We start from the raw sequence: 18,210 nt of genomic DNA on the forward strand, positions 1-18,210 counted from the left end.
TGGCCTCCTCCTGTTCCTGTGTAACAGGCTGGAGAGAGAGAGGGGCTGAATGGCCTCCTCCTGTTCCTGTGTAACAGGCTGGAGAGAGAGAGGGGCTGAATGGCCTCCTCCCGTTCCTGTGTAACAGGCTGGAGGAGGAGGGGCTGAATGGCCTCCTCCTGTTCCTGTGTAACAGGCTGGAGGAGGAGGGGCCGAATGGCCTCCTCCTGTTCCTGTGTGACTGGCTGGAGGAGGAGGGGCCGAATGGCCTCCTCCTGTTCCTGTGTAACAGGCTGGAGAGAGAGGGGCTGAATGGCCTCCTCCTGTTCCTGTGTGACAGGCTGGAGGAGGAGGGGCCGAATGGCCTCCTCCTGTTCCTGTGTGACAGGCTGGAGGAGGAGGAGAGGGGCTGAATGGCCTCCTCCTGTCCCTGTGTAACAGGCTGGAGGAGGAGGGGCCGAATGGCCTCCTCCTGTTCCTGTGTAACAGGCTGGAGGAGGAGGGGCCGAATGGCCTCCTCCTGTTCCTGTGTGACAGGCTGGAGGAGGAGGAGAGGGGCTGAATGGCCTCCTCCTGTCCCTGTGTAACAGGCTGGAGGAGGAGGGGCTGAATAGCCTCCTCCTGTTCCTGTGTAACAGGCTGGAGAGAGAGGGGCTGAATGGCCTCCTCCTGTTCCTGTGTAACAGGCTGGAGGAGGAGGGGCTGAATAGCCTCCTCCTGTTCCTGTGTAACAGGCTGGAGAGAGAGGGGCTGAATGGCCTCCTCCTGTTCCTGTGTAACAGGCTGGAGGAGGAGGGGCTGAATAGCCTCCTCCTGTTCCTGTGTAACAGGCTGGAGAGAGAGGGGCTGAATGGCCTCCTCCTGTTCCTGGGTAACAGGCTGGAGAGAGAGGGGCTGAATGGCCAGTTACACAGGCTGGTCACTGACGGTCAGTTGCTCCTGGTTCCAGGTCGTTCTCGGAGACCATGTCCAGCCTGAGGCCGGAGTATCGCTGGACGACCAAGTTGAGCAGTGCCGGGCTGGTGTTCTTCCACTTTGGGCGCCGGATACTGGCCCAACTCGTCCAGACGGACTGGACAGACCCCCGACTGGACATCTTACAGGACAAGGTGAGGACACCTGATTTATTAATATCCCGCGTATCGGGACGTGGTGAGAATTATACATTCTGGAAGGTCTGATACAGATAGGAAATATACAGCAAATGGCAGAACCCTTAAGAGTATTGATAGGCAGAGGGATCTGGGTGTACAGGTACACAGGTCACTGAAAGTGGCAACGCAGGGTGGAGAAGGTAGTCAAGAAGGCATACGGCACGCTTGCCTTCATCGGCCGGGGTATTGAGTTTAAAAATTGGCAAGTCATGTTGCAGCTTTATAGAACCTTAGTTAGGCTGCACTTGGAATATAGTGTTCAATTCCGGTCGCCACACTACCAGAAGGATGTGGAGGCTTTGGAGAGGGTTACAGAAAAGATTTACCAGGATGTTGACCTGGTCTGGAGGACATTAGCTATGAGGAGAGGTTGGAGAAACTTGGTTTGTTCTCACTGGAGCGACGGAGGTTGAGGGGGAGACCTGATAGAAGTCTACAAGATTATGAGGGGCATGGACAGAGTGGATAGTCAGAAGCTTTTTCCCCCCCCCCAGGGTGGAAGAGTCAATTACTAGGGGGGGGCACAGGTTTAAGGTGCGAGGGGGCAAGGTTTAAAGGAGATGTACGAGGCAAGTTTTTTTACACAGAGGGTGGTGGGTGCCTGGAACTCGCTGCCGGGGGGAGGGAGTGGAAGCGGATACGGTCGTGAGTTTTAAGGGGCGTCTGGACATGAATAGGATGGGAATAGAGGGATACGGTCCCCGGAAGGGGAGGGGGTTTTAGTTCAGACGGAGGGGGGCAGCATGGTCGGTGCAGGAGGGCCGAAGGGTCTGTTCCTGTGCTGGAATTTTCTTTGTTCTTTGAGTTTGGCTTGCATTAACACTGCAATGAAGTTACTGTGAAAATCTCCTAATCGCCCACACTCCGGCGCCTGTTTGGGTACACGGAGCCCTTTAACATCTCTCTCCCTCTCTCTCTGTCTCTCCCTCTCTCTGTCTCTCCCTCTCTCTGTCTCTCTCGCTCTCTGTCTCTCCCTCTCTCTGTCTCTGCCTCTCTCTGTCTCTCCCTCTCTCTGTCTCTCCCTTTCTCTGTCTCTCCCTCTCTCTGTCTCTCCCTCTCTCTGTCTCTCCCTCTCTCTGTCTCTCCCTCTCTGTCTCTCTTGCTCTCCCTGTGTCTCTCTCTGTCTCTCTCGCTCTGTGTCTCTCTCGCTCTCTCTGTCTCTCTCTGTCTCTCTCGCTCTCTCTGTCTCTCTGTGTCTCTCTCGCTCTCTCTGTCTCTCTCGCTCTCTCTGTGTCTCTCTCGCTCTCTCTCTCACGCTCTCTGTCTCTCTCTCTCACACAGATGTATGAGAATTTCGTGGAGGAGATTGATGCGATTGACAACGGGATTTCTCAGTGTGACGGGGAACCTCGATACAGCATCAGCACGAACCTCAGCTCCCGGGTGGCCCACCTCAATCCCGCCTGGAACGCTGACAGCCAGGATACCGAGGTGAGCGGGGTCGGGGGAGGAGGGAGAGGGAGGTAGGTAACGAGAGAACTCCCTCCTGTGTGGGGAACCCCTTCCTCCCCTCAGACACACACACACACGCGCAACATCCCTCCCCCTTTACCTCACTCAACTCCCAAGAGTTGACAGACGGAGGGGAAAGTTTAGAGGGGATGTAAAGGGGGCAAGTGTTTCCTACACAGAGGGCGGTGAATCCCTGGAACGGGTTGCCCGGGGAGGTGGTGGAAGCAAATTCTATAACACACACACACACAGGGCGGATAGGAGGAGGAGGAGGCCATTCGGCCCTTTGAGGCTGCTCCCCCATCCATCACCATCACGGCTGATCATCCAACCCAACAGCCTCATCCTGCTTTCCCCCCATAACCTTTGACCCCCGTTCGCCCCCCAAGTGTGACACCCAGCGCCCTCTGGAATACAGTCAATGTTTTGGCATCAACTCCTTCCTGTGGGAATGAATTCCACAGGCTCAGCGGGTGAAGAAATATCTCCCCACCTCCGTCCTAAATGGTCTACCCCCCAATCCTCAGACTGTGACCCCCCCTGGTTCTGGACTCCCCCCACCATCGGGAACACCCTCCCTGCATCTACCCTGTCCAGTCCTGTTAGAATTTTATAAGTCTCTATGAGATCCCCCCCTCATTTGTCTGAACTCCAGTGAAAACAATCCTAACCTGGTCAATCTCTCCTCACACATCAGTCCCCCCGGGAATCAGCCTGGTAAACCTTCGCTGCGCTCCCTCGAGAGCAAGAACATCCTTCCTCAGAAAAGGAGACCAAAACTCCACACAATACTCTGGGTGTGGCCTCACCAAGGCCCTGTGTAATTGCAACAGCACATAGGATATTAGTATGTAGATAGGCTGGAAAATTGGGCGGGGATCCTGGATTCAGGATTCAATCCTGGACCGGGGAGCGGCGCGGGCTTGGAGGGGCCGAAGGGCCTGTTCCTGTGCTGTATTGTTCTTTGTTCTTATCCCTCGCTCCTGTACTCGAAACCTCTCGCAATGAAGGCCAACATGCCATTAGCCTTCTTTACCGCCTGAGGTAACGAGGGAACTCCCTCCCGTGTGGGTGACACCTCCCCCCGCCCCCCCACCCACACACAACATCCCCAAGAAGCCGGTTCCCCGAGAGTCGACAGAAAAATATGTGTGTCTCAGTGGGTAGTGAAATTCTTGAACTCCAGAGCGAGCGGTGTGGGATCTAATTATGAGTTGTGATAATAATTATGATAACAACTCGATCGACACGCTAACCAGCCCCTCCCCCCCACCCCCCCCCCCCCACCTTCGACATTCACTCCCTCCACCACCGACGCGCAGCGGCAGCTGTGCGCACTAACTACTGGATGTACCGCCGAGGCTCCTTCGAACAGCACCTTCCAAACCCGCCACCTCTACCGCCTAGAAGGACAAGGGGTGGGGGTGGGGGGGAGTTGTGGGGGGGGAAGGGGCAGCAGCAGACACATGGGGAACACCACCGCCTGCAAGGTCCCCCCTCCGAGACCCCCAGACACACACACACCATCCCGACTTGGAAACATATCGGCTGTTCCTTCACTGCGGCTGGGGTCAAAATCCTGGAACTCCCTCCCTAACAGCGCCGTGGGTGTACCTACACCCCCCACACACACACACACATGGGGACTGACTGATGTCCAATCACAATCCTGGAACTCCCTCCCTAACAGTGCCGTGGGTGTACCTACACCACACACACATGGGGACTGACTGATGTCCAATCACAATCCTGGAACTCCCTCCCTAACAGCGCCGTGGGTGTACCTACACCACACACACATGGGGACTGACTGATGTCCAATCACAATCCTGGAACTCCCTCCCTAACAGCACCGTGGGTGTACCTACACCCCACACACACAGGGACTGACTGATGTCCAATCACAATCCTGGAACTCCCTCCCTAACAGCACCGTGGGTGTACCTACACACACACACACACACACACAAAGAACAAAACAGCACAGGAACAGGTCCTTCGGCCCTCCAAGCCCGCGCCGCTCATGTGCCCAACTAGACCATTCTTTTGTATCCCTCCATTCCTACTCCGTTCATGTGGCTAGCTAGATAAGTCTTAAACGATCCCAGCGTGTCCGCCTCCACCACCTTGCCCGGCAGCGCATTCCAGGCCCCCACCGCCCTCTGTGTAAAATACGTCCCCCTGACATCTGTGTTGAACCTTGCCCCCCCTCACCTTGAACCCGTGACCCCTTGCGTTCGTCACCTCCGACCTGGGGAAAAACTTCCCACCGTTCACCCTACCTATGCCCTTCATAATTTTATACACCTCTATTAGGTCACCCCTCATCCTCCGTCTTTCCAGGGAGAACAACCCCAGTCTACCCAATCTCTCCTCACAGCTAAGACCCTCCATACCAGGCAACATCCTGGTAAACCTCCTCTGCACTCTCTCCAAAGCCTCCACGTCCTTCTGGTAGTGCGGCGACCAGAACTGGACGCAGTATTCCAAATGTGGCCTAACCAGCGTTCTATACAGCTGCATCATCAGACTCCAGCTTTTATACTCTATACCCCGTCCTATAAAGGCAAGCATACCATATGCCTTCTTCACCACCCTCTCACACATGGGGACTGACTGATGTCCAATCACAATCCTGGAACTCCCTCCCCAACAGCGCCGTGGATGTACCTACGCCCAGGATCCAACTCGTGGAGTCTGCGCTACCTCATTGCCGGAATCTTTATCTCTTCCAGGCGGGATTTGCCCGAGCCATGGAGTTGGTGGGATCCGAGTTCGTGGAAAGGGTGGACTATTACCACAAGGCATGGCTCCCAGCTCGGACGCTGGTTGAAGATGCAGTGAAGCGTAGGTACAAGGTGAGCATTCGAGGAACTGGCAATCCCGAATCCTAATCGCAATACTGTGTACAAGTTCTGGTCACCCTATTATAGAGAGGATATTATTAAACTAGAAAGAGTGCAGAGGAGATTTACTGGGATGCTACCGGGACTTGATGGTTTGAGTTATAAGGAGAGGCTGGATAGACTGGGACTTTTTTCTCTGGAGCGTAGGAGGCTGAGGGGTGATCTTATAGAGGTCTATAAAATAATGAGGGGCACAGATCAGCTAGATAGTCAATATCTTTTCCCAAAGGTAGGGGAGTCTAAAACTAGAGGGCACAGGTTTAAGGTGAGAGGGGAGAGATACAAAAGGGTCCAGAGGGGGCAATTTTTTCACACAGAGGGTGGTGAGTGTCTGGAACAAGCTGCCAGAGGCAGTAGTAGAGGCGGGTACAATTTTGTCTTTTAAGAAGCGTTTAGACAGTTACACGGGTACGATGGGTATAGAGGGATATGGGCCAAACACGGGCAATTGGGACTAGCTTATGGGGTTAAAAGAAAGGGGCGGCATGGACAAGTTGGGCCGAAGGGTCAGTGACTCCAGTCCTGATCGAGTCTGGATCCCCGGTGTCTGGGATCGAGGCAATTTTTGCCCCCTATCACTTTCTCTCTCTCTCGCTCCGTCTGTCTCCATTTGACTTGCTCTCTGTCTCTCTCTCTCTGCGTCTCTCTCTGCGTCTCTCTCTCTCTCTCTGCGTCTCTCTCTCTCTGCGTCTCTCTCTCTGCGTCTCTCTCTCTCTCTGCGTCTCTCTCTCTCTGCGTCTCTCTCTCTCGCTCTGCGTCTCTCTCTCTCTCTCTGCGTCTCTCTCTCTCTGCGTCTCTCTCTCGCTCTGCGTCTCTCTCTCGCTCTGCGTCTCTCTCTCTCTGCGTCTCTCTCTCTCTGCATCTCTCTCTCTCTGCGTCTCTCTCTCTCTGCGTCTCTCTCTCTCTGCGTCTCTCTCTCTCTGCGTCTCTCTCTCTCTGCGTCTCTCTCTCTCTGCGTCTCTCTCTGTGTCTCTCTCTCTCTGCGTCTCTCTCTGTGTTTCTCTGTCTCTCTCTGCGTCTCTCTGCGTGTCTATCTCTCTCTCTCGCTCTGCGTCTCTCTCTCTCTGCGTCTCTCTCTCTCTGCGTCTCTCTCTCTCTGCGTCTCTCTCTGTGTCTCTCTCTCTCTGCGTCTCTCTCTGTGTTTCTCTGTCTCTCTCTGCGTCTCTCTCTGTGTCTCTCTCTCTCTGCGTCTCTCTCTGTATTTCTCTGTCTCTCTCTGCGTCTCTCTGCGTGTCTATCTCTCTCTCTCTCTCTGCGTCTCTCTCTCTCTGCGTCTCTCTCTCTCTGCGTCTCTCTCTCTCTGCGTCTCTCTCTCTCTGCGTCTCTCTCTCTCTGCGTCTCTCTCTCTCTGCGTCTCTCTCTCTCTGCGTCTCTCTTTGTCTCTTGTTCTCTGTCTCTCCCTGTATCTCTCTGTCTCTCCCTGTCTCTCACTCACTCTCACTCTCTCTCTCTTTCAGGAAGATTCCAGTGGAGAGATTGTGGTGTTGAACCAAGGCGGCTGCCCTTGGAAGGAACATCTGTTTGAGCTGGAGAAGGAGTTACAGGTCCCTACACCCATTAAGTTTGTGTTGTACACAGACCAGCGATCACAGTGGAGAGTACAGTGCGTACCTGAGGGCCTCAGAACATTCCAGAACCGGTGGGTGTCGCTTAAGGGAGCATTACTCTGTAAACTGTCCTGTATATAAACCACTCCGAACCCCTCGATTAGATTCCAGTCTGTAACTCACTCCCGGGTATCTGTTATTCTATATATAAACCACCCCGAACCCCTCGATTAGATTCCAGTCTGTAACTCACTCCCGGGTATCTGTTATTCTATATATAAACCACCCCGAACCCCTCGATTAGATTCCAGTCTGTAACTCACTCCCGGGTATCTGTTATTCTATATATAAACCACCCTGAACCCCTCGATTAGATTCCAGTCTGTAACTCACTCCCGGGTATCTGTTATTCTATATATAAACCACCCCGAACCCCTCGATTAGATTCCAGTCTGTAACTCACTCCCGGGTATCTGTTATTCTATATATAAACCACCCCGAACCCCTCGATTAGATTGCAGTCTGTAACTCACTCCCGGGTATCTGTTATTCTATATATAAACCACCCCGAACCCCTCGATTAGATTGCAGTCTGTAACTCACTCCCGGGTATCTGTTATTCTATATATAAACCACCCCGAACCCCTCGATTAGATTCCAGTCTGTAACTCACTCCCGGGTATCTGTTACTCTAGACATAAACCACCCCGAACCCCTCGATTAGATTCCAGTCTGTAACTCACTCCCGGGTATCTGTTATTCTATATATAAACCACCCCGAACCCCTCGATTAGATTCCAGTCTGTAACTCACTCCCAGGTATCTGTTATTCTATATATAAACCACTCCGAACCCCTCGATTAGATTCCAGTCTGTAACTCACTCCCGGGTATCTGTTATTCTATATATAAACCACTCCGAACCCCTCGATTAGATTCCAGTCTGTAACTCACTCCCGGGTATCTGTTATTCTATATATAAACCACCCTGAACCCCTCGATTAGATTCCAGTCTGTAACTCACTCCCGGGTATCTGTTATTCTATATATAAACCACCCCGAACCCCTCGATTAGATTCCAGTCTGTAACTCACTCCCGGGTATCTGTTATTCTATATATAAAACACTCCGAACCCCTCAATTAGATTCCAGTCTGTAACTCACTCCCGGGTATCTGTTATTCTATATATAAACCACCCTGAACCCCTCGATTAGATTCCAGTCTGTAACTCACTCCCGGGTATCTGTTATTCTATATATAAACCACCCCGAACCCCTCGATTAGATTCCAGTCTGTAACTCACTCCCGGGTATCTGTTATTCTACATATAAACCACCCCGAACCCCTCGATTAGATTCCAGTCTGTAACTCACTCCCAGATATCTGTTACTCTATATATAAACCACCCCGAACCCCTCGATTAGATTCCAGTCTGTAACTCACTCCCGGGTATCTGTTATTCTACATATAAACCACCCCGAACCCCTCGATTAGATTCCAGTCTGTAACTCACTCCCAGATATCTGTTACTCTATATATAAACCACCCCGAACCCCTCGATTAGATTCCAGTCTGTAACTCACTCCCGGGTATCTGTTATTCTATATATAAACCACTCCGAACCCCTCGATTAGATTCCAGTCTGTAACTCACTCCCGGGTATCTGTCATTCTATATATAAACCACCCCGAACCTCTCGATTAGATTCCAGTCTGTAACTCACTCCCGGGTATCTGTCATTCTATATATAAACCACCCCGAACCCCTCGATTAGATTCCAGTCTGTAACTCACTCCCGGGTATCTGTCATTCTATATATAAACCACCCCGAACCCCTCGATTAGATTCCAGTCTGTAACTCACTCCCGGGTATCTGTTATTCTATATATAAACCACCCCGAACCCCTCGATTAGATTCCAGTCTGTAACTCACTCCCGGGTATCTGTTATTCTATATATAAACCACCCCGAACCCCTCGATTAGATTCCAGTCTGTAACTCACTCCCGGGTATCTGTTATTCTATATATAAACCACCCCGAACCCCTCGATTAGATTCCAGTCTGTAACTCACTCCCGGGTATCTGTTATTCTATATATAAACCACCCCGAACCCCTCGATTAGATTCCAGTCTGTAACTCACTCCCGGGTATCTGTTATTCTATATATAAACCATCCCGAACCCCTCGATTAGATTCCAGTCTGTAACTCACTCCCGGGTATCTGTTATTCTATATATAAACCACCGCGAACCCCTCGATTAGATTCCAGTCTGTAACTCACTCCCGGGTATCTGTTATTCTATATATAAACCACCGCGAACCCCTCGATTAGATTCCAGTCTGTAACTCACTCCCGGGTATCTGTTATTCTATATATAAACCACCCCGAACCCCTCGATTAGATTCCAGTCTGTAACTCACTCCCGGGTATCAGTTATTCTATATATAAACCACCGCGAACCCCTCGATTAGATTCCAGTCTGTAACTCACTCCCGGGTATCTGTTATTCTATATATAAACCACCGCGAACCCCACGGTTAGATTCCAGTCTGTAACTCTCTCCCGGGTATCTGTTATTCTATATATAAACCACTCCGAACCCCTCGATTAGATTCCAGTCTGTAACTCACTCCCGGGTATCTGTTATTCTATATATAAACCACTCCGAACCCCTCGATTAGATTCCAGTCTGTAACTCACTCCCGGGTATCTGTTATTCTATATATAAACCACCCTGAACCCCTCGATTAGATTCCAGTCTGTAACTCACTCCCGGGTATCTGTTATTCTATATATAAACCACTCCGAACCCCTCGATTAGATTCCAGTCTGTAACTCACTCCCGGGGATCTGTTATTCTATATATAAACCACCCCGAACCCCTCGATTAGATTCCAGTCTGTAACTCTCTCCCGGGTATCTGTTATTCTATATATAAACCACCCCGAACCCCTCAATTAGATTCCAGTCTGTAACTCACTCCCGGGGATCTGTTATTCTATATATAAACCACCCCGAACCCCTCGATTAGATTCCAGTCTGTAACTCACTCCCGGGTATCTGTTATTCTCTATATAAACCACCCCGAACCCCTCGATTAGATTCCAGTCTGTAACTCACTCCCGGGTATCTGTTATTCTATATATAAACCACTCCGAACCCCTCGATTAGATTCCAGTCTGTAACTCACTCCCGGGGATCTGTTATTCTATATATAAACCACCCCGAACCCCTCGATTAGATTCCAGTCTGTAACTCTCTCCCAGGTATCTGTTATTCTATATATAAACCACCCCGAACCCCTCGATTAGATTCCAGTCTGTAACTCACTCCCGGGGATCTGTTATTCTATATATAAACCACCCCGAACCCCTCGATTAGATTCCAGTCTGTAACTCTCTCCCGGGTATCTGTTATTCTATATATAAACCACTCCGAACCCCTCGATTAGATTGCAGTCTGTAACTCACTCCCGGGTATCTGTTATTCTATATATAAACCACCCCGAACCCCTCGATTAGATTCCAGTCTGTAACTCACTCCCGGGTATCTGTTATTCTATATATAAACCACTCCGAACCCCTCGATTAGATTCCAGTCTGTAACTCACTCCCGGGTATCTGTTATTCGATATATAAACCACCCCGAACCCCTCGATTAGATTCCAGTCTGTAACTCACTCCCGGGTATCTGTTATGCTATATATAAACCACCCTGAACCCCTCGATTAGATTCCAGTCTGTAACTCACTCCCGGGTATCTGTTATTCTATATATAAACCATCCCGAACCTCTTGATTAGATTCCAGTCTGTAACTCACTCCCGGGTATCTGTTATTCTATATATAAACCACTCCGAACCCCTCGATTAGATTCCACTCTGTAACTCATTCCCGGGTACCTGTTATTCTATATATAAACCACCCTGAACCCCTTGATTAGATTCCAGTCTGTAACTCACTACCGGGTATCTAATATTCTCTACATAAACCACCTCGAACCCCTTGATTAGATTCCAGTCTGTAACTCACTCCCGGGTATCTGTTATTCTATATATAAACCACCCCGAACCCCTTGATTAGATTCCAGTCTGTAACTCACTCCCGGGTATCTGTTATTCTATATATAAACCACCCCGAACCCCTCGATTAGATTCCAGTCTGTAACTCACTCCCGGGTATCTGTTATTCTATATATAAACCACCCCGAACCCCTCGATTAGATTCCAGTCTGTAACACAATCCCGGGTATCTGTTATTCTATATATAAACCACCCCGACCCCCTCGATTAGATTCCAGTCTGTAACTCACTCCCGGGTATCTGTTATTCTATATATAAACCACCCTGAACCCCTCGATTAGATTCCAATCTGTAACTCACTCCCGGGTATCTGTTATTCTATATATAAGCCACCCCGAAACCCTCGATTAGATTCCAGTCTGTAACTCACTCCCGGGTATCTGTTATTCTATATATAAACCACCCCGAACCCCTCGATTAGATTCCAGTCTGTAACTCACTCCCGGGTATCTGTTATTCTATATATAAACCACCCCAAACCCCTCGATTAGATTCCAGTCTGTAACTCACTCCCGGGTATCTGTTATTCTGAATATAAACCACCCCGAACCCCTCGATTAGATTCCACTCTGTAACTCACTCCCGGGTATCTGTTATTCTATATATAAACCACCCCGAACCCCTCGATTAGATTCCAGTCTGTAACTCATTCCCGGGTACCTGTTATTCTATATATAAACCACCCTGAACCCCTCGATTATATTCCAGTCTGTAACTCACTCCCGGGTATCTGTTATTCTATATATAAACCACCCCGAACCCCTCTATTAGATTCCAGTCTGTAACTCACTCCCGGGTATCTGTTATTCTATATATAAACCACCCCAAACCCCTCGATTAGATTCCAGTCTGTAACTCACTCCCGGGTATCTGTTATTCTATATATAAACCACCCCGAACCCCTCGATTAGATTCCACTCTGTAACTCACTCCCGGGTATCTGTTATTCTATATATAAACCACCCTGAACCCCTTGATTAGATTCCAGTCTGTAACTCATTCCCGGGTACCCGTTATTCTATATATAAACCACCCTGAACCCCTCGATTAGATTCCAGTCTGTAACTCATTCCCGGGTACCTGTTATTCTATATATAAACCACCCCAAACCCCTCGATTAGATTCCAGTCTGTAACTCAGTCCCGGGTATCTGTTATTCTATATATAAATCACCCTGAACCCCTCGATTAGATTCCAGTCTGTAACTCACTCCCGGGTATCTGTTATTCTATATATAAACCACTCCGAACCCCTCGATTACATTCCAGTCTGTAACTCACTCCCGGGTGTCTGTTATTCTATATATAAACCACCCCGAACCCCTCGATTAGATTCCAGTCTGTAACTCATTCCCGGGTACCTGTTATTCTATATATAAACCACCCTGAACCCCTCGATTAGATTCCAGTCTGTAACTCACTCCCGGGTATCTGTTATTATAAATATAAACCACCCCGAACCCCTCGATTAGATTCCAGTCTGTAACTCACTCCCGTGTATCTGTTATTCTATACATAAACCACTCTGAACCCCTCGATTAGATTCCAGTCTGTAACTCACTCCCGGGTATCTGTTATTCTATATATAAACCACCCCGAACCCCTCGATTAGATTCCAGTCTGTAACTCACTCCCGGGTATCTGTTACTCTATATATAAACCACCCCGACCCCCTCGATTAGATTCCAGTCTGTAACTCACTCCCGGGTGTCTGTTATTCTCTACATAAACCAACCCGAACCCCTCGATTAGATTCCAGTCTGTAACTCATTCCCGGGTACCTGTTATTCTATATTTAAACCATCCCGACCCCCTCGATTAGATTCCTTGTTGGGACTCTAAGTTAAACTCAAAGTGCTGTTAACTGTGTAAATGTAATCTAGTGTTTTAAGTTTTCTTTTCTTTAATTTGATGTTTTGCATCTCTGAAAGCGGTTTGAAATGTTTCTTTTGCTCCCGACTCTCAGTGCAGGCATCTCCTTGTAATAGAACACAAATTGTAAATAGTTGTGATAGCTTGTGCAAGTTTCCCTCTCGGGATTGTTGTTTAGTATCAGTGCGCGAGTGCCTGATTAGATTGTGGTCTCTAACTCGGCGAGGGCGTGTGTCTTTTCAGACTCTCCTTGCCAGAGCAGTGGAGGGGGCTCCGGGACGCAGAGCTCTCCACCCTCAGTGGGATCGCGGGCTGCGTCTTTGTCCATGCCAGTGGATTCATCGGTGGAAACATCAGCAAGGAGGGGGTGCTGGAGATGGCACGGGCGACCCTCCGCCAGGCCCCTGGGGTCAACGGGCCTCCCGCCGTGTCCGAGACGAGCTGACGTTGACCCGGGGGTAGCTGGGAGCGTGCGCGGTCGAATCGGTTGCAAATTAAAACGTGATTGGTCTAAGTCTGTGTGGTCCTCCTTAATATCTTCAGGAATTGGACAGGGACTTGGGGACTCCTAGTTCAGGATTCTCTTCGGGTTACGGGTTGGACAGAGAGGGGACATGTCCCCTTTTCTTTGAGCTCTGCCACTCTTTGTTTGGCTCACGTCCAACCCTTAGGGTTAGTGTTCGGGTCAGGCTTAGGGTTAGTGAATTAGGGTTAGGTTTCCGGGGTCAGACAGAGAGGGGACATGTCCCCGTTACTCCGTGCGCTGGGGTGATTTTGTGTCTGTTGCTGAGTGAATCTCCGTTTTTTTTTGGGAGGGGGGTTTGGGTCGCAAGTGGGCTACTGGGGGAGGGGGGGGGGGGGGGAGTGGTGGCGGGGGAGGTCAGGCGGTGGGGGGGAAAATGTCTTGGGGGTTTCCTGATAGGGATGTTGGTGGACAGGTTGTACAATATTAGCATTCATTCCGAGGACTAGAATACAGAAGCAGGGATAGATAGTGAGGAACATTGTCAGAGGCTACAGAAGGATATCGATAGGCTGGAAATTTGGGCAAAGAAATGGCAGATGGAGTTCAATCCTGATAAATGCGAAGTGATACATTTTGGTAGAAATAATGTAGGGGGAAGCTATACGATAAATGGCAGAACCATAAAGGGTGTAGATACGCAGAGGGACCTGGGTGTGCAAGTCCACAGATCCTTGAAGGTGACGTCACAGGTGGAGAAGGTGGTGAAGAAGGCATATGGCATGCTTGCCTTTATAGGACGGGGCATAGAGTATAAAAGTTGGGGTCTGATGTTGCGGTTGTATAGAACGTTGGTTCGGCCGCATTTGGAATACTGCGTCCAGTTCTGGTCGCCGCACTACCAGAAGGGCGTGGAGGCTTTGGAGAGAGTGCAGAGAAGGTTTACCAGGATGTTGCCTGGTATGGAAGGGCTTAGTTATGAGGAGAGATTGGGTAAACTGGGGTTGTTCTCCCTGGAAAGACGGAGGATGAGGGGAGATCTAATAGAGGTGTATAAAATTATGAAAGGCATAGATAGGGTGAACGGTGGGAAGCTTTTCCCCAGGTCGGTGGTGACGTTCACGAGGGGTCATAGGTTCAAGGTGAAGGGGGGGAGGTTTAACACGGATATCAGAAGGACATATTTTACACAGAGGGTGGTGGGGGCCTGGAATGCGCTGCCGGGCAAGGTGGTGGAGGCGGACACACTGGGAACGTTTAAGACTTATCGAGATAGCCATATGAACGGAGTGGGAATGGAGGGATACAAAAGAATGGTCTAGTTTGGACCGGGGAGCAGCGCGGGCTTGGAGGGGCCGAAGGGCCTGTTCCTGTGCTGTATTGTTCTTTGTTGTTGATGTGCTGCAGGATGGCACGGTGACACAGAGGGTTAGCGCTGCTGCCTCACAGCGCCAAGGACCCGGGTTCAAGTCCCGGCTCGGGGTCACTGTCTGTGTGGAGTCTGCACGTTCTCCCCGTGTCTGCGTGGGTTTCCTCCGGGTGCTCCGGTTTCCTCCCACAGTCCCGAAAGACGTGCTGGGTTAGGGTGGATTGGGCCTTGCTCAATTGCCCCTTGGTGTCCAAAGACGTGCAGGTGAAGGGGATTGGCCGTGCTAAATTGCCCCTCCTTCCCCCAAGAGTCGGCCGGCTGAACCTCCCGTGAACAGCTGTCCCGTCGGTCTGGAGACTGAAACTGCCTTCTGAACAAGGCAGCTGCCATCTCCACAAAGCCCCGTGCCCTTCGCAACAAGACCTGTGGACCTTTGTACACAAAACAGGGGGCAGCGTGGACAAGTCAGGCCGAAGGGCCTGTTTCCATGCTGCAAACCTCTCTGACTCCATGACTCTCACACCTCCCCCTTCTCTCGCCCACACACAAAGAACAATACAGCACAGGAACAGGCCCTTCGGCCCTCCAAGCCCGCGCCGCTCCCTGCTCCAAACTAGACCATTCTTTTGTATCCCTCCATTCCCACTCCGTTCATGTGGCTATCTAGATAAATCTTAAACGTTCGCAGTGTGTCCGCCTCCACCACCTTGCCCGGCAGCGCATTCCAGGCCCCCACCACCCTCTGCGTAAAATATGTCCTTCTGATATCCGTGCTAAACCTCCCCCCCCTCACCTTGAACCTATGACCCCTCGTGAATGTCACCACCGACCTGGGGAAAAGCTTCCCACTGTTCACCCTATCCATGCCTTTCATAATTTTATACACCTCTATTAGGTCACCCCTCATCCTCCGTCTTTCCAGTGAGAACAACCCCAGTTTACCCAATCTCTCCTCATAACTAAGCCCCTCCATACCAGGCAACATCCTGGTAAACCTCCTCTGCACTCTCTCCAAAGCCTCCACGTCCTTCTGGTAGTGCGGCGACCAGAACTGGACGCAGTATTCCAAATGCGGCCGAACCAACGTTCTATACAACTGCAACATCAGACCCCAACTTTTATACTCTATGCCCCGTCCTATAAAGGCAAGCATGCCATATGCCTTCTTCACCACCTTCTCCACCTGTGACGTCGCCTTCAAGGATCTGTGGACTTGCACACCCAGGTCCCTCTGCGTATCTACACCCTTTATGGTTCTGCCATTTATCGTATAGCTCCCCCCTACGTTAGTTCTACCAAAATGCATCACTTCGCATTTATCTGGATTGAACTCCATCTGCCATTTCTTTGCCCAAATTTCCAGCCTATCTATATCCTTCTGTAGCTTCTGACAATGTTCCTCACTATCTGCAAGTCCAGCCATTTTCGTGTCGTCCGCAAACTTACTGATCACCCCAGTTACACCTTCTTCCAGATCGTTTATATTAATCACAAACAGCAGAGGTCCCAATACAGAGCCCTGCGGAACACCACTAGTCACAGGCCTCCAGCCGGAAAAAGACCCTTCCACTACCACCCTCTGTCTTCTGTGACCAAGCCAGTTCTCCACCCATCTAGCCACCTCCCCCTTTATCCCATGAGATCCAACCTTTTGCACCAACCTACCATGAGGGACTTTGTCAAACGCTTTACTAAAGTCCATATAGACGACATCCACGGCCCTTCCCTCGTCAACCATTTTGGTCACTTCTTCAAAAACCTCCACCAGGTTAGTGAGGCATGACCTCCCTCTCACAAAACCATGCTGACTATCGTTAATGAGTTTATTCCTTTCTAAATCCCTCCGCCCGCCCCCCCCACACACACATCTCCCCCTTCCCCCCCACACACACATCTCCCCCTTCCCCCCCACACACACATCTCCCCCTTCCCCCCCACACACACATCTCCCCCTTCCCCCCCACACACACATCTCCCCCTTCCCCCCCACACACACATCTCCCCCTTCCCCCCCACACACACATCTCCCCCTTCCCCCCCACACACACATCTCCCCCTTCCCCCCCACACATCCCCCCTCCCCCCCACACACCCCCCCCTCCGCCCCCACACACACCCCCCCTCCGCCCCCACACACACACCCCTCTTCCCTCCCCCCTTCTCTCCCACACACACACCCCCCTTCCCCCCACACATCCCCCCCACACACATCCCCCCTCCCCCCCACACACCCCCCCCTCCGCCCCCACACACACCCCCCCTCCGCCCCCACACACACACCCCTCCGCCCCCACACACACACCCCTCTTCCCTCCCCCCTTCTCTCCCACACACACATCCCCCCCTTCTCTCCCCCACACATCTCCCCCTTCCCTCTCCCCCTTCTCTCCCCCACACCCCCCCTTCCCTCCCCCCCTTCTCTCCCCCACACACCTCCCCCCTTCTCTCCCCACACACATCCCCCCCTTCCCTCCCCCCCTTCTCCCCCACACACACATTCCCCCCTTCTCTCTCCCCCACACACACATTCCCCCTTCCCTCCCCCCCTTCTCTCCCCCACACACACATTCCCCCTTCCCTCCCCCCCTTCTCTCCCCCACACACACATTCCCCCTTCCCTCCCCCCCTTCTGTCCCCCACACACACATCTCCCCCTTCCCTCCCCCCCTTCTCTCCCACACACACATCCCCCCCTTCTCTCCCCCACACATCTCCCCCTTCCCTCTCCCCCTTCTCTCCCCCACACACCCCCCCCTTCCCTCCCCCCCTTCTCTCCCCCACACACCTCCCCCCTTCTCTCCCCACACACATCCCCCCCTTCTCTCCCCCACACATTCCCCCTTCCCTCCCCCCCTTCTGTCCCCCACACACACATCCCCCCCTTCTCTCCCCCCCTTCTCTCCCCCACACACATTCCCCCTTCCCTCCCCCCCTTCTCTCCCCCACACACACATTCCCCCTTCCCTCCCCCCCTTCTCTCCCCCACACACACATCTCCCCCTTCTCTCCCCCACACACATTCCCCCCTTCCCTCCCCCCCTTCTCTCCCCCACACACATCCCCCCCTTGCTCAATAACGTTCAGACACACCCAAGACTGCACCAGTTAACGAACGATTATATTTTCCGATGTTCATACAGATAACCGCAGCGGTTCTGGCTGCCCCTGAGGAGAGACAGAGAGAGGGGCAGCCAGGAAGGGATGGGTGGAGGGAGGGGATTGGGGGGTTGTGGGGGAAGAGGGTGGATTTTCGGAGATCACAGTTCAGAGTAAAGGTCCCGGGAGGCGCCCGCGTTGGCGCAGCTGGTGAAGATCGGGCTGCCGCCTGGGTTGTGAGGCCGGTAGGTCTGATCGCTGACGAAGTAGAATGGGATGTTTGCGATCTT

At 51.5% G+C, this 18,210-nt stretch overlaps 1 protein-coding gene across 1 annotated transcript in view; it reads left to right on the top strand.

The window, feature by feature from the left end:
- Positions 1 to 13,506, top strand: part of myg1 (myg1 exonuclease) — a 21,177-nt gene extending 7,671 nt beyond the window's left edge. Inside the window, exons 3-7 of the mRNA XM_078207691.1 lie at positions 929 to 1,088; positions 2,415 to 2,564; positions 5,321 to 5,443; positions 6,949 to 7,130; positions 13,236 to 13,506. Of these exons, the coding sequence (XP_078063817.1) occupies positions 929 to 1,088; positions 2,415 to 2,564; positions 5,321 to 5,443; positions 6,949 to 7,130; positions 13,236 to 13,437 (817 nt within the window). The 3' untranslated portion in view covers positions 13,438 to 13,506. The remainder of the gene's footprint in view (positions 1 to 928; positions 1,089 to 2,414; positions 2,565 to 5,320; positions 5,444 to 6,948; positions 7,131 to 13,235) is intronic.
- The last annotated feature ends 4,704 nt before the right edge of the window (positions 13,507 to 18,210 follow it).

This window comes from Mustelus asterias, unplaced genomic scaffold, assembly GCF_964213995.1.
Source record: "Mustelus asterias unplaced genomic scaffold, sMusAst1.hap1.1 HAP1_SCAFFOLD_2609, whole genome shotgun sequence".
Lineage (NCBI taxonomy): Eukaryota > Metazoa > Chordata > Chondrichthyes > Carcharhiniformes > Triakidae > Mustelus > Mustelus asterias.